General features: G+C 61.2%; 1 protein-coding gene across 7 annotated transcripts in view; it reads right to left on the reverse strand.

Moving 5' to 3' along the window:
- Window positions 1-4,358: 4,358 nt before the first annotated feature.
- Window positions 4,359-19,099, reverse strand: part of ADGRG1 (adhesion G protein-coupled receptor G1) — a 39,658-nt gene continuing 24,917 nt past the window's right edge. For 6 of the 7 annotated variants that reach the window (XM_087420195.1, XM_087420192.1, XM_087420193.1 and 3 more), the window contains 13 exons: window positions 17,622-17,717; window positions 16,642-17,064; window positions 14,794-14,926; window positions 14,034-14,181; window positions 13,308-13,439; window positions 12,847-12,963; window positions 12,588-12,633; window positions 12,253-12,356; window positions 11,176-11,294; window positions 9,062-9,330; window positions 7,860-7,968; window positions 6,652-6,920; window positions 4,359-5,245 (listed from right to left, as the gene is read on the reverse strand). In XM_087420195.1, coding sequence (XP_087276321.1) covers window positions 5,115-5,245; window positions 6,652-6,920; window positions 7,860-7,968; window positions 9,062-9,330; window positions 11,176-11,294; window positions 12,253-12,356; window positions 12,588-12,633; window positions 12,847-12,963; window positions 13,308-13,439; window positions 14,034-14,181; window positions 14,794-14,926; window positions 16,642-17,064; window positions 17,622-17,685 — 2,064 coding nt within the window. In that variant the 5' untranslated portion in view covers window positions 17,686-17,717 and the 3' untranslated portion in view covers window positions 4,359-5,114. The remainder of the gene's footprint in view (window positions 5,246-6,651; window positions 6,921-7,859; window positions 7,969-9,061; window positions 9,331-11,175; window positions 11,295-12,252; window positions 12,357-12,587; window positions 12,634-12,846; window positions 12,964-13,307; window positions 13,440-14,033; window positions 14,182-14,793; window positions 14,927-16,641; window positions 17,065-17,621; window positions 17,718-19,099) is intronic. The other variant, XM_087420198.1, reaches the window with a different exon arrangement.

Consider the following 19,099-nt stretch of genomic DNA (forward strand, 5'->3'; position numbering starts at 1 on the left):
CCACGAGTCAAGTGGAGAACTCACGAGATGATGCGTGTGGAATTCCTCGGCCAGTGGGTGTGGCCATTATCGTCACTAACATTTTACGATTATCGGTAATGCGAAATTACTGTCGTCGTCGCCCAGCTCGTTACAGGTGGCCCAGGCGGGAAGTGGGGGCAGCAAACACGCATGGGGTGCAGCATGAAGGAAGGGGAGGGGCTGACCACTCAGAGCCCTACTCTGGGGGCCCCAAGGAAGCCGTGGGATGAGGCCAGGGCCCTTGGCGGGGTTCCACGGCCACTGTGAGATCACAAGATGAGGGGCCCCCCGCCAGGAAAGTGCATTGTCACCAGCATCCGCCCTAGGCCCTCAGGGCCAGAGCCAGACCTCCGCCTTGGGGGTCTAATGGGGACTCAGCCAGCCCCCACTGGTCTCTACTTTCCCATCCTCCCACACAGTGTCCAGACAGGACACAGTCCCCCGTTGGGCCCTCTGGGCCTGGGGAGGAGGGGAGGAATGTCTGTCGGGGTCACTCATGGCGTGTGGACGGCAGGTGGGAATCTGGCAGGGAGCCCCAGGCACTTCCTCTGCAGGGGAGGCTGCAGGGCAGATGGGAACCACTGGGCCTGCCCCTCCTCCCCACCAGCAGCCTGCCCCGACCCACCGCCTCCCTCCCAGCCGCAGGCCAGGGGGAGGGGAGACGGTGGACAAGGCTGTGTGACCTGTGACCTGCTAGGCCCTGGGAGACCTGTCCTGGCGCCTGGGCCCTCAGAGGGGCTCACAGGTGCCTGTTTGTGAGAAAGGGCCTGGAGATCTGCCGACTCGGCCCCAAAGTGTTCGGGAGAGCCGGGAAGACAGGACCAGGGGGCCAGCGAAGTGGCAAGGAGGGGTCAGGCAGGGCCAGAGGGAGGGCCACCTCTGGGCCCCACAGGGGCTGAGGACTGAGCTGGAGCCACTTACAGAGCCCTGGGACCTCCAAATCCCAAACAGAACTGTAGGTTCCCCTTCTGCCGGCTCCCACCCCCCGCTTATCCAAAGGGCTCCGGGTGGGCTCCTGTCTCCAGGGGCATGGCCTCCAGTCCCCCGGCCAGGCGTGGCCTGCAGTCCCGCCTCTGGCCGCTCCCGTCCATTTCCCGCACCAAACGGATGTCTCCAGACACAAACCTGGTCATGTCCTGGTGGGAACAGTGGTCCTATTGTCCGAGGCCCCACAGCCCAGTGAAGTGCACGATAAGAACCGTCAGGGTCAAGGAGCGCCACGGAGCTGTCAGGTGGCCTGTCAAGGGCTTGTCTCGAGAAGATGGGACCAGACCCGGGACCCCCTTGCCCACTACACGCGCTGGCCTCGAAAACAAAAACTAGGTGTTCACGAGAGTTCATCGAAGCGGGAGAATTTGAGGGGAGGGCTGCCTGCCTGGGGGAGGGGGCCGGGTCCTTTCCTTCTCTCCCTGGGGATTGGGGATAGGACGCCTCCCCAGGTCTAGCCAAGCGATAGGGCGCCGAGAGACTGAGGGATCTGTGAGAGGGGAGCTGGCTCTGCCCCCGCTGAGCTGCCCAATCGGGACACTGTGGGGGGCCCCTTGGGAAGGTTTGGCCTCTGTCCCCAGGAGCTGGAGGAAGGTGGAGGCAGAGGCCAAGGGAAGAGGCAGGAGCGGAGGAGAGGTCGGGAGAAAGGCAGGGGCGGGGCGGGATGGGGGCGGGGGGTGTTCCACATGCCGAGGTCCCTGCGGGTCCCCAAAGATCTCACATTCATGCCCATCCGTCCACCCCTGGCTGCCAAGGTGGCTTCGCACCCATCTCATCCAACCCCAGAGACCGCGTCCCTTTCCCCGGCCCGCCCTCCCCTGGAGCAGCCGGGAGAGGGGGGAGGAGACCGCGGAGGGCAGAAAGCCTGGATGTGGATCTGGGGGGGCCCCGCCCTGGACATTTAGACCTGGACACGAATAGCAGTCATGGAACACACCTGCTCCCATCACTGAGAGGGACAGAAACCTATGTGATCTGCCTCACCTGTGTCACGGGACGGGAGGGGAGACTTGACAGAACAGGCTGAAGGCAGCGATGGGAGAAAAGCCCGGTCATTTCATTCCTGCAGTCCACCTACTCCACACTGGTCAATAAACTGGTTACACATGTCACGTGACCAGCCAAGGGCTGCATTACCCAAGTTTTTTGGATTAGCCAAATTTTTAAGTCAGGGGATTTTGCACCACTCCAATCTGGATTTCTCAGTTACCACAGAAAGGCGAGTGGTCTGGCTACATGGGCCCTCATCCCTGCAGGCAGTGACCAGCTGAAGCTGAGTAGCAGCTGCTCCCTCGGCGTGGGGCTTGTAATCTCTGGTTCACCACAGACCCCACCGCTCCCCATTGCCTCCCCAACACTGACATCATGTCGCCATTTATCCTCCTCCTTGCCCTGATAAAGTCTCCAGCAGATTTTTTTACACATGGCCCTCTTCTCTTGTTCATCTTTCCTGATGGGCCCCGAGGTGTCCATATCAGTGACTCTTAATAGAAGCACAGAAGACAGCTCAGAACAAAATGCTCCAAAATGTTGACATTGGTTTGTTGATTTTTATTTTCTTCTTTATACTCTTCTACAGTTTCCAAATTCTCTACGATCAACATGTACTTCTTTTTAATATCAAAAGACAAATGAAGTGGTATTTAAAAAGAAAATCCTCCCCATCTTTAAGGCTGAGATCCAGATCAAAAGCTGCCTCCTGCAGGAAGTCTTCCTGGATTTCCAGCCAGAAATGATGGCCCCCTGAACCCTGTGTCTGGAGCTCTTGTCTGTACACGCCTCACGCACTAGACAGAGGGATCCCAAGAGGGAGTGACCAGGTCTGGCCATCTGTATCCCAAAGAGTTAACTGTGATGGGCTTGAGCGAGCTCCAGTCCCTCTGCAGGGACTCAGGGACAACCCCTTAGGAGCGCGTCGGGCTCCGGGCCAGTGTCGCCGGGGAGGCACGTCTGTCTTCAGAGTGCTGGGGTGGAAACAGATTTGGACTGTACGCTCCACAGCTCTTGGCACAAGAGAGCTCCGGGAGAGGCTGGGGGTCCTAGGGAGGAGTGGGCTCGGCAGTGTGAGCAAGGGCGACACAGCTTATGGGGAGGCCCAGATGGACAGACGGACCAGCCCCGCCCAGAACGTCTACACTAAGCCTGAGTCAGGGGCAGGCAAAGGCCCGCGCAGTAGATACAGGTTTACAGCAGGCACCAGGCAGCTCCTGGGACCACTACCCGGAATACAGCATTGCAACTGGGGCCCCCAGCTGTGAGTGGAGGACAGGGGAGCGGAGAGGGAGGGCTGGGAGGGACAGGGGAGGGGAGAGGGAGGGCTGGGGAAGACAGGGGAGGGGAGAGGGAGGGCTGGGGAAGACAGGGGAGGGGAGAGGGAGGGCTGGGGAAGACAGGGGAGGGAGAGGGAGGGCTGGGGAACACAGGGAGGGAGAGGGAGGGCTGGGGAAGACAGGGAGGGGAGAGGGAGGGCTGGGAGGGACAGGGGAGGGAGAAGGAGGGCTGGGAGGGATAGGAGAGGGAGAAGGAGGGCTGGGGAAGACAGGGGAGGGGAGAGGGAGGGCTGGGGAAGACAGGGAGGGGAGAGGGAGGGCTGGGGAAGACAGGGGAAGGGAGAGGGAGGGCTGGGAGGGACAGGGGAGCGGAGAGGGAGGGCGGGGAGGGACAGGGGAGGGGAGAGGGAGGGCTGGGGAAGACAGGGGAGGGGAGAGGGAGGGCTGGGGAAGACAGGGGAGGGGAGAGGGAGGGCTGGGGAAGACAGGGGAGGGGAGAGGGAGGGCTGGGAGGGATAGGGGAGGGAGGAGGAGGGCTGGGAGGGACAGGGGAGGGGAGAAGGAGGGCTGGGGAAGACAGGGGAAGGGAGAGGGAGGGCTGGGGAAGACAGGGGAGGGAGAGGGAGGGCTGGGGAAGACAGGGAAGGGAGAGGGAGGGCTGGGAGGGACAGGGGAGAGGGGAGAGGGAGGGCTGGGGAGAGACAGGGGAGGGAGAGGGAGGGCTGGGGGAAGACAGGGGAAGGGAGAGGGAGGGCTGGGAGGGATAGGGGAGGGAGAAGGAGGGCTGGGGAAGACAGGGGAAGGGAGAGGGAGGGCTGGGGAAGACAGGGAAGGGAGAGGGAGGGCTGGGAGGGACAGGGAGGGGAGAGGGAGGGCTGGGGAAGACAGGGAGGGGAGAGGGAGGGCTGGGGAAGACAGGGGAAGGGAGAGGGAGGGCTGGGGAAGACAGGGGAAGGGAGAGGGAGGGCTGGGAGGGACAGGGGAGGGGAGAGGGAGGGCTGGGGAAGACAGGGGAGGGAGAGGGAGGGCTGGGGAAGACAGGGAAGGGAGAGGGAGGGCTGGGAGGGATAGGGAGGGAGAAGGAGGGCTGGGGAAGACAGGGGAGGGGAGAGGGAGGGCTGGGGAAGACAGGGGAAGGGAGAGGGAGGGCTGGGGAAGACAGGGGAAGGGAGAGGGAGGGCTGGGAGGGATAGGGAGGGGAGAAGGAGGGCTGGGGAAGACAGGGGAGGGGAGAGGGAGGGCTGGGGAAGACAGGGGAGGGGAGAGGGAGGGCTGGGGAAGACAGGGGAAGGGAGAGGGAGGGCTGGGGGGCTGACGGAGGGCGGGCTCTGGGCTCAGAGGTAGGGGAGCTATGCTCTGGGAGGGGGCTCTCCTCCTCCAGGGGCCTGGCTCCAATGCTCTGCCCCAACCCTCTCCCTGGTGCCACCCTTGGGCTAAGATGACAGGGGCTGCAGAGTGTCCTCATGGTGATTACTAGAGACAGAGCAGCTATGGCACAGGATGCCACCAGGCCCCCAAGGTCTGAGGCCTGACCCTGAGGCCTGCGGGCTCCTGACCCCCAGCCGTGAGGGCTGGGCCCAGCGATGGCGAGAAGACCAGCCTTCAGCCCCAGGTTAGGATGGCCGGGGCACAGTCCCACTCCCTGTGAGCTGGACCCGAGAGCCGAGTAGTCCCCTGTGTCTGGCCGCCATGGCAACAGCCCCATCCCTCCAAGGTCCTCGGGCCTTCTCAAGTCTTCAGCTGACCCCTCAAGGGCCGGGCCTGGCTGCAGGGGCTGCAGGCATGGTGAGGGGAGGCCGCACCTCTGCTTCCTCCGCGGGGCGAGCGGCTGGCGGCCTAGATGCGGCTGGACGAGGTGCTGCCCGAGCTGATGGGGAGCCTGGCACTGTCCGAGCTGCTCTTCAGAGGGGAGGGCCCGCCCCGGGCCTGCAGCCGCATGGACCAGTACCAGAGGAAGATGAGGAAGCCTGCGGGCAGTGAGCGGGCACACGGCTCAGCGGGCAGTGGGCAGCCCCATGTCAACCCTCCCTCACCCTCCCAGAGCCACCTGGACTCAGATCTGCCCCCGGCCCTCCGCCCTCCACAGGCTTCCGGCACCAACGTGACCCAGGAGCACCTACTACGTGCCAGGCCCTGCGCAATTCACTGGGCACCACCTCGCTTTATCCTCTCGGGGAGCCTATGAGGTCGGGCCTAGTCAATACTCTTCTGTTTTACAAATGAGGACACTGATGCCCCGGGAGGTCCAGGGACTTGGCTGAGCCAGGTGTCACACAGCGGGGGTCAGGTTCCGGAGCCCACCTGCCTGAGCGCCAGGCGGTATTCCTCCTCTCCAGATAACAACACCATAATTTATCACTAGCTCAGTAAATGTTTGTGTGAACTTAGGGGCAACATTTATAACCCTCGCTTCACAGGCCAGAAAGCAAAGACTCGCTCCCTCACCCCTACTCTGTTCCATGGGGAAGGCTGCGTGGGAGGCTGGCCTCACAGCCCCTGTGGGCCCCCCCGCCTGGCCAGCCCCACCCTGTTTTCCTGCCCACGTCCTCCTCCCCACGCAGCATGGCCACGGAGAGGCATGTGTGTGTGTGTGCGTGTATGTGTGTGTGTGTGTGTGAGATGTGGGGGGCGGGGTGGAGGGGGCAGGCAGAGCAGGGAGGACTCTGCCAGCATCAGGCCAGCCCCTCATGATCCAGCCCCTCTGCCCCTCTCCCCCCACTCACTGCCCTTCAGCCTCGCTCTCCTCACTCTTCTTCCAACACATAAGCTGTTCCAGCCTCAGGACCTTTGCTCTCGCTTCTCCCTCTGCCCGGAGCACTCCTCCTCAGAGTGTGCATGCCCTGGGCATCTGGGACCACGCGGATTCTGACTCAGCGGGTCTGAGGGGCCCGAGGCTGCATTTCTAACAAGCTCGCAACGATGTTGATGCTGCTGGTCCGAGGAACACACTCAGAGAACGAGGCTCTTGATCGCTCCCTGGCTGGGTCCTTCTGTGGTCTCCACGTGTCTCCTGTACAGAGAGGCCTCTCTGGCCACCCTCCCTTAAGTGTCCCCACTCCAGCCCAGGCTGTCCATCACACTGCCCACTAGCGCTTCCCTCCTCTCCAAGATCCCCTCAGATGGCTGTGTGCTTGCTTGTCACTCTCGTTCTTCTCCACTGGAGATGAGCTCCAACCAGTTCACAACTGTAGCCCCAGGGCCTTAGCATGGGGCCTGCACACAGTAGGGACTCAATTGAGACTTGTTGGCATGGCCTTGATGCCCCAATTTCACGAATGGGAAGCCTGAGGCCCAAAGACAGGAGGCCTTCTGGTTGCTCGGGTCATCTGTGTGCCCTGCCCGGGCCAGGGGGTGGGGCCTTCTCCGGGCCTACCTTGGAAGGAGGTGATGATGCTGAAGAAGTAGAGGACCACGAGCTGGAAGGTGCCAGAAGCAAAGGAGAAGAAGACCAAGGCCCAGGGCAGGCCGAGGACCAGGCTGAGGCCCAGCAGCGTCAGCACGTGGGGCCACTGCTGGGCGTGCGGGCGCAGCCGCAGGATCTGCACCACCATGGTGCCCAGCATGGCCGTGTTGAACAGAAACACCAGGCTGAAGAGGCCCAGGTTCGTGACGTGGCTGACCAGGGAGTCCCGGATCCAGCACCTGCGGGTGAGGGCGTGACGGCTCAGGATGACCGCCGTGAGCTCCCTTCCCTTCTCCTCTATGCCTCCTCTGTAGTCAAGGGAAAGGCTCGGTTTGGTGCTAATGTGTTTAACCCCTCTACACTGGCTCATCTCCCTCTTCAGCAAAGAGCCAGCCTCGGCTCACAGCCTTCAGCCAGCAGTTAGCAACAGGGTTTTCTTCTGCCTGTGTTTTTTTTTTTTCATGATGACTCACTGTTTATGACAAGGGATGCTTGTTTTCTATTTGTAGTATTGATATAATAATTTTTTTAAATACATTTAAATTAACGTCAGACGATTTAAAGAAAAATATTAAGTAAATAATGATACTGATGGTACAAAGGTGAAGCAAAAAATCACAAGTAAATTGTGATTCAAAGTTTCAAACACGGAAAAGTTTCAAAACACTGAGTGAGTGGAAAGGATTCCTTCCCAGCCTGGGACTCGGAAGCCTGGCTTCTAGTCTAGTTTCACCGGGACACACAGGCAGGGCTGCCACCAGCCTGGGCAATTAGGTAAGTAAAAGATGACTGGGTTTCAGCTCCACTCATCCCCCAGATGGGTGCCTTTGAGCAGTGTGGTGTGGAGCCCTCTCTGGGCCTGTCTTTCCATCTGTCTGGGGAGATAGAAGAGCACAGCCAAGGAACATGGTGCAGGCTCATCTGCTCAACCCATACTCCCACTCACAAATGGGGAAACTGAGGACCTGTCAAGGTTGCCTGGTGAGTGAGTGGCAGATCCAGGCCTTTTCTCACCCTCCCTGACCCTCAGCCCAGTGGTCTGGACACTGCCAGGCCAAAACCTCCAGCAGCCCTGGCACCCAGGAGTCTCCTGGTCAGCATGGCCTGGGCCCAGGGTGCCCTCTGGCCTTTGCACCCCGAGGCCCACATTCCTGTCCCCACTGCACACAGCCGCTCACATGGAAGGGTAGATGACGCTCTCTGGAGTCCTGTGCACAGCCAGGATGATGGGGCCATAGTTGTTCATGTCCACCAGTGCCACCAACATCACCAGGAAGATGGGGAAGCCTGCAGGCAGCAAAGCATGGAGTTCCATCTCCCACCCTCTGAGGCCCACCTAAGGGCCCACCCGTCCCCTGCCCTCTGGTGAGACCTCCTTCCAGAGCCCACCCAGCCCCAGCTGGGGCACGTCCTCCAAGCTCAGACCCTCCCCTCCCCCACTCAGTTTGGGTTTCCCATAGAGGGAGCCCATCTCCCCTGACCTCACCCCTGCCCCCTCGCCATCCTGGGGACCCTCAGGAGAGAGGGCCTGCAGTTCCCTGGGGAGGGGCTGGACATCACAAAGAGAGAGGGGAGGAGCAGACAGGACACTGGTGGGTGGGGGACAGTTCGAGGGGGGATGTCCAGGGTTCTGCCCTCAGGGGATGTCTGCACTAGGCCTTGACCGCCTCCAGGAGGTGGAGACTGAGGGCTCCCTGGAGGGGATTTCCCACCACCAAACACCTGGGTCTCAACACAGAGCCAACTCTGAAGGAATTCCGTGTCAATCAACGGAGGGAACCAAGAAGGAGTGAGAAACACAGGAGGAGCCGCGAGTTGGTGTCAGGGCCATGTGGTCGGTGGGCCTGTGCAATGTCCAAAAGGACTTGCGGTGTGTGCCCCCGGGCCTCCAGGTCTGACATAAGAGGGGTCTGGGCCATAGGTGAATTGGGTTGTTCTTGGCCAAGAACAAATGCCAGAGCCATGGGGAATCTGTTACCTGAGGTTCACGGGGATCCACCGGCAGGACCACTGCCAGCCTGAGAGAATTAGGTGAGTGGAGGACTGGATTACAGCCCCACTCATCCCCCAACTGGGTGCCTTTGAGCAGTGCACAACCTGCACAACCCTACCTGGTGGCTCTGTCTGCCAACCCCCCTTTTAAAGGAGTGAGTGATGTGGAGGATATGTAAGTGTTCCTTGGGGACAGGGCTCACCACTTACCTTCCTAAAGGGGACCTGGACCTAGGGAAGGTAAAGAACCCCTGAGAATGGGTGGGTGAAGGAGGCAGTGAGGGAACAGAGAGGTAGGTGGAGAAGCGGAGCCAGGTGCCTGTGTTTTTCCAGAAGCCAAGAGGGAGAGGCAGGTCTGGGGGCCCACCACCACCCTCCACCAACCTACCCCAGCCCACGGCGCTCAGCTTGAGCAGGTAGCCGGGGACGTAGGTGCCGAAGACCTCGACCACGAGTCGGTAGAGGTTGTAGCCCTCGAGGCCCATCCAGGAGAGGCAGGAGAGCAGGGAAAAGTGCAGGAAGATGGCGCTGGCCCGGCAGCCGGCCTCAGAGCCCGCCAGGGCCACCGGCTCGCTGAGCAGGAAGCTCACGTCCAGCAGGAAGACGGCCAGCAGCAGGTTCATGTGCACCTTGATGGTGTAATCGCGGGGCTTCCTCCTGCTCGGGGGAGACGGAGGCAGAGGGGGGTCACCCTGGGGGCCAGTATGGGGGGGGTGCCCGCTCCTCCCCCTCCTCCAGGCAGCCTTCCCAGGCTACACACACACACACACACACACACACACACACACACACACATACACACACACTCCCTATCCTACCCCTGTGGCTGCAGCCAGGCCATTCCCCACTTGTCCCTGAGCACCTACTGTGCGCCCAGCACCCATGGGCTTGGGTACCGGGTACACATCTAACAGCGGCCTGAGGAAGACAAATCAGCCCCTACAGTCAACCAGAGGCTCCCAAAGTCGGAGGGAAAGACTTGGGATTTGTTGTTGTTTTGGGGAATCCATGCCTCCCATGTTCTGTGTCCGCTGTCCGTCTGCGCAACTGTGCGTCCGTGTGTCTGTGAGGGTGGGGTGTGTGTGTCTGTCTGTCTTCAGGTTTGCAGGTCTGTGTGTGCACATCACAGCCCCACCCCACACCAGGATTCTGCGTGGTCCAGGGCACTGTTGGCCTTTCCTCCCTGGCCCCCCATGCTCCCCACCGTGCTCAGCCTGGCACCATCCCCTGCCTGTCCCAGAGGGCGCAGAATACCCAGGCCCCAGCGTCACCGCCCTGGATGCCCACGCCCGCCCTGCCCCTAACTCGAGGCGCAACCTTGGGCTGGCCCCTTCCCCCTCACCCTCAGTTTACTAGTCTGTGGAGGGGGGGACAGCCCCTCACAGGGTTGGGGTGAGGTTACACTGATGAGAGGGTCTGGCACAGACAAGATGCTTGGTCCCTAAGGGTTCCAGTCCCCCTGTCCTTGGGCACTTTTGTGACCAGTGGGTAGGTGTTGGGGGGCTTGTGCCCCCGCGCCCAGCCCCCCACCGAGCCCGCCAGCTGTCCCTCCTCATCACACACTCCAGCCCGCCCTGTGCACAGCCATGGGCACCACAACACAACTGCTTGTGCACACGGCTCCCCCTCCTCGCCTCCCAGGGGAGGACGGTGAGCACACTCGGGGTGTCCCGCAGAATGAAGGGTGTCTCCCCTCCACCAAACAGGCCCCGGCCCTGATGGCAGGTGGACCTCAACTTAGGCAATGACCCAGGTCACCCAGCAGTGACCATCCAGACCCCCACACACAGCCGGCCTGAGGGTGGGAGAAGGCAATTCTCCACTCCACGAAGGCTCCCTGTGGGGCTCCTTCTTCTTCGAGGCACCCCAACGACTGGGGTGATGGAAGCCTCTTTTGGGTGGGGGCGGGCGTCAAACTCCAATGCCTGTGGGGGCCAGGCCTCAAAACAGACACCAGAGACCAGGAGGCTGGAGACAGCTCTCGAGGATACACCTGCCCACAGCAGCCACTGCTGCTCGGCCCGGGTAACTGGGGCCCCGTGGACCTGGAGCCAGCCTGCCTCTGCCACTTCGTGCTGTGTGACCTCAGGCAAGTCTCTTACCCTCTCTGAGCACTCTTTCATAGGGTCCTTGTGAGGATGAAGCAAGTTCATGCACGCCAAGCACTCAGAACACGGGGAACACGGGAAGCTCAAGGTAAGTGTCAACCGTTATCATCATCACCATCATATTACCATGTGCCCCCAGTGGAATCACATCGGATTATCCAAAGGCAGAAATCTAGATTCTTATGTCAACTCTCCCAATTTTGAATGTTGGCAGTTAATAAAATCTGTAAATGCTATGTTACCCAAACACCGCAGACCTGAGGAGGAAAGGCAGCCCAGGCTCGGCTGGCCGCACCCCCAGGGCTCCCGCAAACACACACATCAGGGTCAGTGGGGCCGACCTCCAGGCGGGTCTCCCTGGTTGTGGGTCTCCCCCCCACCCCCCCAGGCCCACCTGGAGCAGAGGTAGGCGGCGATGGTGAGGACGCAGGCCAGCGCGGAGATGACACAGCCCACGTAGGACAGGACAGTCAGGTAGTGCTTGTGTGCGGCGTCCACCTCCACCGAGGCCACCTGGGCGCAGACACGGGCCGGGGCTGGCCTCAGTGTCCCCAGCTCGGCACTGAGGGTTTGCCCCAGGTGAAGGCCTGGGGGGTCTATGAACTGCCCCCCCAAACTGAGCAGAGTGTGGTCCCAGGAGCGCATTTTTCTGGGGGGGCTCTATGGCTTTCACCACGTTCTCTAATGGGTCCCCCACCCACCAGGGTCAAGGAGCCCCCGCAGAGAACCCCTTCCCTGTCCTGGCACTATTTTTCTATAACATTCAACACAGGAGTCAGTTTCCTGTGAGGGCGTGAGCTCCCCACACCCAGGGACAGCTGGAAGGCCACTCCCGTCCCTCAGACGCTGGCGTCCTAAGATTCTGGGAGAATGAACCTAGGACACTAAGCTTCTGAGGCCTTGGGGGCACTGAAGTCCACCACAAGGGCCTCCACCCTGGGCCTTGGCATCCCCTGGAGGGCTCGTAATAAACGTCCTCCTGGCCCCACCCCAGACCTGCGGAATCAGGATCCTGGGTTAGGGCCAGGAATCTGCTTTTTTTTTGCTGAGGAAGATTAGCCTGAGTTAACATCTGTGCCAGCCTTCCTCTACTTTATATGTGGGTCGCCACCACAGCATGGCTGACAAGCGGTGTAGGTCTGTGCCTGGGATCCGAACCTGCGAACCTGGGCCGTCAAAGCGGATCGCACTGGACTTAACCACTACACCCCAGGAATCTGCATTTTTATCATGCACCAAAATGTGGGAATAAAGAGCAAGGCCTTTAGAGCCAGCTCTTTTACTTGCTAGCTGTGTGACCTTGGGTAAATTGCTTAACCTTTCTGAGCCTCGGTTTCCTTATCTATGAAATGGGATGACACGAGCCACCTTGGGGGTTGTCATGAGGAATGAATACACATATGTGGAAAGAGGCTGGCACACAGCCGGAACTCGGCCTGCAGTGTGGCTGTGGGTAGGAGGGCACCCTCACCATCAGCACTGCAAAGTAGGTCAGGTGGTTGCAGAGGCAGGATGTCTGGGTCTCTCTCCTGACGGTCTCACACCCGGCATCGCTCCAGCTCCCCGGGCTGCTCACTGAGGAGGGGACAGCACGGGGCTCTGATCAAGCCCAGTCCCCCAGTACCACACTGCACCCCAAATGCATGACTGTGTTACTCTTCTGAGCCTTTGCTCCATCTGGTAGACCCCTAGCCTGCCATCACTTTCTCCAGGACGCCCTCCCTGATTAACCCCACCTCCTCCACCCTCCAGGACCCCCTTTCTCCTCCAGGCACCTGCCCGGCTCAGAGACCCCTCCACACTCACATGTCGCGTCTTCAACCCAGAACACACACTGTAGAGTCACGTTCTTCTGTAGGGACAAGAGGGAAGGAGAGTGGGTCCTGTTATGTCCACTCCTCTAGGGTCCAGGCCGACGAGGGCAGTGTCAGGCCCCCACCCCACTGGACCTGACATGCTGGTGCCGTCTGCCAGCCAATCCTTTTGTCAGAGACAACGATTCAGGGGAGAGGGCAGGAAAGGAGGCCCGGACCCCTCATCCCCCGGCTGGTCTGCTCCCACTCACCGGCTGTGGCTGGTGCTGGAAGGTGAGCACCACGGGCTCCAAGAGGTTGGCCACTTTGGTGTTCTGCACGACGATACCCAACACCTTCTCACCTAAGACTTGGCTGGAGTTCTTGTCCTGGATATACGGGATGGGGGAAGAGAGTAGGCAGGGGGCTCAGGACGGAGAAGAAAGGCCCAGAAGTCCCCTAGCCTCCCTAGGCTCCCGCCTCCCCCCAGCACATGGCTCTGCGCTCTGAGTCTCCCTCTGGAAACAATTCTTGCCCACGTAGTCATTTACACTGTAGTGAGAACAACACCGTTTACCCTCTTCTGGGGAGATCTGCACGTTGCAGTCCAGTTTCTGACTTTACAAGGAAAGGCTCTGACCCCTGGAGGAGGGGGCTTGGCTCCACGCCTTCCTTCCATCCCTCCTCCCCAACTGCTTTCCCGAGGGGAGGGCACGAGGAAGAGGGCCAGTACCTGAAACAGGGCTTGACTGCTGAAATCCACCAGGAGGAGCCTCTTTTCCGCCTCCCCTCTGCGGCCTTTGGTCTTCTGGAAGAGAGCTCGGGGCAGCAGCACCGAGTACTCCAGGATCTCGCTCTGTCCTTCCTGCAGACCAGGGTCCCATCAGGGCTCAGCCAGAGGTGACCCCCAGGTCCCCTCCACTTCCCCCACACCCACAACTCTAAGCCCACCTCCTTCGGGAGCCATGCCTGACTCACGACCGCCCTCCTCAGCCCTGTTTTCCTTGGCACCAGTGCTGGCTGGAGAGCCTTGTGGCTAGAGCCCAGGGCCCCAGGGCAAACAGGCCTAGGAGAATCACGTGGTGTTCTGGGCTGTGGATGCCAATTCTGCCTCCAGCATCCTGGCATGGTGGGGCGGGGGGCAGTGAGGGCGGCTCCCAGCTAACCAGGCCCAGGAGAGGGGCAGTCTCAAGACTGGGGGGCGTGCACAGGCATCCTGGGCTTGGTGTTCTGTTCACACGGGTGTGAGCCACTGGTGCAGGGAGCAGCTCCCTCCCCACCTCTGTCCCACCACTGTGCCAGGAAGGGTCCTGAGCGCCACGGGGTAGCCACTGACGGTGTTCCCTGGGGTGAGCCCCTCCTCCTAGGCACACATCTGGTCCCAGAGGCCGGGGAGGGGAGTGCTCACAGCCCCCACATCTGCTTCCTGCCCTGGCCGGCCCAGATCCCGACCCCTGACCTCCTGCCGGGAGTGGATGTGCAGGTCCTGGAGGCCGGCCGTGGGCTGGAGCTTCCACACTGTGGCGTTGACCCGATCCTCCTCGAAGGACACGGTGTCCCCGGCGAAGCTCACAGAGGCCAGCTTCGACTCCAGGCTCTGCAGCCGCCTGGCGGGGGGAGGGGGAGGGTGAGTGCAGGAAGGCAGATGGGGGCGGGCAGGGAGACAGGGAGAGGAGAGGCAGGTACACAGGAAAGAGGCAGCGGGAGAGAGGGGAAGGAGGGTCAGGGAGACAGCAGAGTGAGGGACAGACAGAAGGACCTGCGGGGGACCGGGGAACAGAGGAGGCTGCAGCGTCAGAGCAAACAGGAAAGGAGAGGGGGTGGGGCTCTCCTGGGACTCGGCCAGCCGGTTCTGGCCCGGTTCTGCCTGGACTGACCCCCTCTGGCTGTGGAGCAGCCCTCCCCATCTCCGGGCCTCAGTCTGCTGAGCTCTAAAATGGGCCAGTCGCTTCTCCTGTATTGGTGGGGCAGAGGGCTGGGGGTGGGCAGCTATCCTGGGATGGGGTGTGACAGTTGTTTTTACTGTCTCAGGCAGGTGAGGGGCTTGGCCTGGGGGGCAGTATCTCGATTCCTCCAGGAGGAGATGGAAAGATGAGAAGAACGTTCCAGCCCTGGGAAAGGCCTCCAACCAGCCTCCCACCCCAGGTGCTCGCCCCGCCCGGGCCAGGTCTGGGGCTGCCTCCTCCTGGCCCCCCGCCCGTGCGGGGAGTCACACTCACTGGCTAGGGGGGGTGGACGAGGGCCTCCGTCCACCCTTCCCAGGATGCTTCAGGAACTGGCTAAGCAGCTGGAGGTCCCGCTTCAGCTCACACATGTCCACCGAGGCATCGTGGGAGGCCTTCCGCGGAGGGTCTGGGGGACAGGACAGAGGGACCCACCTCAGGCTGCTGAGGGGCCACGCCACACTCATTATGCTCCCATTTAATCCTCCCGCAACTCTGGAAGCTTCTATCCGCATTTTATAGGAGAGGAAACTGAGGCTGCAAAAGGTGGGGTGGACTCCCCCATGGTCACTCAGAGATGAGGGCAGCCAGACGGGGGCTCTGTCATGTGGAACCCCCCACAACTCCAGCCCCCGCAGGGCGGGGTGGGACACACTGACCCAGGCCCCCTCTGGCCACACACACACAGCAGAGCCGGGAGGGCCCATTCCAGGGCCCAGGCCCGGCCAGGCCCCCTCAGGAGGGATTGGAGGGAGGGCTTGTGTGGTGGCGCTGGGGACCCCACACCACCAGCTACCCCGATCCCGGGCTCCAGGCCCTCCGCCCGGGTACCCTGCACCCAAGGGCTGCAGACTCGGGGGTGTCCAGGGGTCAGAGGGGACTGAGATGAGGCAGACAGACAGGGACAGGGACACGTGGGGAGGAGGCATGCCCGGTGCCATCAAGGAAGGCAGACCCTGGGTAGCCATATCTGAATTTATAAGGCAGAAAGCCTGATTTTTAGGAAAACTCTGGCTCATGATTTTTTTTGTGTGTGTGTGAGGAAGATCAGCCCCGAGCTAACATCTGTGCTAATCCTCCTCTTTTTGCTGAGGAAGACCAGCTCTGAGGTAACATCTATTGCCAATCCTCCTCCTTTTTTTCCCCCAAAGCCCCAGTAGATAGTTGTATGTCATAGCTGCACATCCTTCTAGTTGCTGTATGTGGGACGCGGCCTCAGCATGGCCGGAGAAGCGGTGCGTTGGTGCGCGCCCGGGATCCGAACCGGGGCCGCCAGCAGCGGAGCGCGTGCACCTAACTGCTAAGCCACGGGGCCAGCCCTGGCTCGTGTTTTTAAAAATTTCTCTATAGGCCAAACCAGAGCTGGCCAGTCCTGTTCTCAGGACGCTGTTTGCAGCCATGCCTGCCTCTGCCCTGAACCCTCCAGGTCAGGGCAGAATCCCAGCCCGGGGGGCCCATCGACGCCCCAGCCCCTGACTGCTGCACTAGACCGCCCCCGGGCCGGGAGCCGGGTCTGCTCCTGGCAGTCCAGCATTGCCACGGGCCTGGAGCTGCTAACACGGTCAAAGGGCAGTGCCCCCCCCACCCCCACCCCTGGGAGGCCCGCCCTACTGGAGCTGCCTGGAAGGACTCAGAATTGGGAAAGCCTAGACCCCCAGGAAGGCCTCCAGCTCCTCATGGCCACCATCTCCTCCCCGTCCCCCATTCACCAGATCACACCTGTCACACCCCAGCAGATCACATGGCCTTCACACCTCAGAGTCAGCCTCCTGCTTTCCTGACCTTTGACCTCTCCTGCTCCACAACCCCCCCCCCGCCCCCACCAAATGCCAACCAGCTGCTGGGTTTAAATCCTGGCTCCCCCACTTACCAGCTGTGCAGCCTCTCAACGTGACTGTGCCCCTCCACCCTCAGCCCTGCCCTCCCACCAACCTTCCTGAAGCACGCCTGGGATCACACTCTCCCCCTCCTCAGACACCTTCCATGGCTCCCTACCGCCTGTGAACAACGCCCAAGCTCTGACCTGACACTCACACCCAGTCCACCCTCAAGCCTGCCGTGCGTTTTGCCCTCCTGCCTCCAGGCCTTTGCCCAGGCTGTTCCTTGCGCCCGGAAGTCCCTTACTGTGGAAGGAGAAGGTGAAGCCTGCGGCGCTGGGCAGGCTGGTGTTCCGGGGGCTCCACCAGGAGCTGACAGAGGTGGCGAGCAGCGGGGGGCCCTGGGCCCGGCTCTCCTCCTGGTGCTGGAAGCACAGGAGGCCAGACGCTTGGTCACTCAGCGAGAAGTTCTTCCTGCCGTATTGCAGGTGCAGTTTCCCAGCATGGCGGTTCCAGAAAAGGCAGAAGTGGTACAGGCCCCTGAGATGGGGGAGTTCTTGGGCAGCCTGGGAGTCTCCAGGGAAGGGGGCGTGGACCGTGAGGGCCTCCTGGGAGTTCTGGATGGAGATGTGCAGCTCTGCCGTCTGATTATAACGGAGGCTGCTCTTGTGCGTCTGGTTCCGCTGGCCACAGAAGCGGAAGTCTTCCCTGGGGGCCCCACCATGGGCACCTGAGGAGGCAGAGACTGCAGATGGGACTCTGGGGCAGGGGCCACCAGGGGCATGGGAGGGGGCAGGCCCTGGGCCCAGAACACAGGAGCCCAGAGCCTGGGGCCCACACACGTTTCAAGGACCTATATCTCAAAGGGTCTACAAAAATGTGAGTCTACCCTGCTCAAAAATTACTGGTCTCAAAATAAGAAGAAACTCAAAATTAATAATAAATTTCAAATGCAAAAAAAAAAAGCCTTTAATAGCAGTAAGGTATTTAACGAGGCCATGCCTGCCATAGACAGTTGTGCAGACTGTGCACTGCACAAGGATGCTCTGGCTGCAGAGGTGAGTGGGGCTGAAACCCAGTCCATGTTCCCCAAGCTGTGCACTGTGGGGCTGCATCTGCTGGAAAGAAGGGGTGCCTTTTTCCTTTCTCCAAAATACCATCCACTTTCTAAGCTGTGTCTGCTGCCCCATGCCTGCCCAAAGGGGTCATTAGTGGATTTGCTGGCAGCTGTCCTAGACACAGGAGCATTTTAACATAAGGGACAACAGCACCCACAGGAAAGCCCACCTTGAGCCAGGAGGAGCAGCCCCAGCGGGAACAGCGCTGTCTGCAGCAGCGCCCGGGCGGTCATCTTCTCCCCGAGGTCACCCTGAGAACCACCACCTGAAAGATGCTGGGAGTGTTAGCCGGCGGCCTGCCCCGCGGGGCAGCACCACCCAGACCACCCCACCACCCTGCCCCCTCCAGGCCTGGAGGAGACAAGGAAAAAGGGGGCTCTCGGCGTTCTCCTCCAGGAACCTCACGGTCATCACTCCTGACACCCAGCTCAGAGGATGCCTCCTACAGGAAGTCTTCCTCACCTCCGTCTTCAGTCAGTCCTGGCCTCCTTGGTCCCCACCCCTGGCCAGTGCCCCGTGTTAGCCTCCCCGGCGGTGCGGGGTGGTGCATTCCCACCTCAGCCAGCCAGGGAGCCCCTGAGCATCTCTGAGAAGAGGGCCTACTGCCCAGAGGTGCTGGACGAAGCCTGGGGGGTGGACGGGTGAGGGGAACACAGCGAAGCATCAGCGCAGCCCCGGCGCCCTCTACCTGCGCCGGAGGGCAAGGGCGCTTCCCGTCATGGCCTCCAGGGGGAGCCGGCTCCAGGGGCCCTGGGCAGCGGGAAAGGCCGAGGGACCTCCTGGCCTGGCGGGAACACGGTGTGGCCCAAGTGCGGGGAGGCCCAGCCCCCAGCCCCACCCCGGTGGACAGTGGGCACTTCTGACCGCCCCCCCGGCCTCTATCAGCTGAGGGCCAACTATCTGCCCGCCTGTGCCGACCCACCCCACCCCACCCCTGTATTATCCTCACTCCACCCCCGGGAAGCGGGCCCTACTCTGGGCCAATTTTACAGACCCGGAACCTGAGGGCCAAGGGTTAAATGACTTGCCCAAGATTACCCCGGAGGCCAGGGGCTTTCCCCGCCCAAGCAAGACTGTGGTGCCTGGCGGGGAACCTGCCTGCCTGGCACTGCAGAGATATGCCAGGTGGCTTGGCCCTGTCCACTGCCAGCAGGCCCTGTGACCGAGCTGGGTGCTGACAGACACAGACAGGCAGCCTCACCCTGTGGGGAACTGCATATGGCCGTGGGGACAGATGCAATCATCTGCCACAAGCCAGACGAAGGGAAGTCTGGCAGTCTGTGGGCACATGAGAAGTCTGAGTTTGAGAGAAATCAAGGAGGGCTTCCAAGAAGAGGTGGCTTTGGCACAGACTATTTGAGGGCAGCATTAAAGAGGGGCGTGGTGCAGGCAGGAGCTCATTGCCTCCTTCCTGGGCCGGGCCTTCCTTGGACTAACCTGGCCCCTGAAGCTAGAGCAAGTCTCCTATGTCCCCCCCTGTGTAATGGAACCCCACTTTCTCAGACCCCGTCAGTCCAATCATAGGTCAGTTGGGCTCGTCGTCCTGCCCTGGTGGCTTCACAGGACCCCCCTGAAGAAGGATGTGAAAGTGTTTTAGGGACTGTGGCTGTTTCCTAGGCTGTGATTTTTATGGTTTCGCTCTGTGTC

This window comes from Ceratotherium simum, chromosome 30 (genome assembly GCF_057802395.1).
Source record: "Ceratotherium simum simum isolate JZ-2026a chromosome 30, ASM5780239v1, whole genome shotgun sequence".
NCBI classification, from domain to species: domain Eukaryota; kingdom Metazoa; phylum Chordata; class Mammalia; order Perissodactyla; family Rhinocerotidae; genus Ceratotherium; species Ceratotherium simum.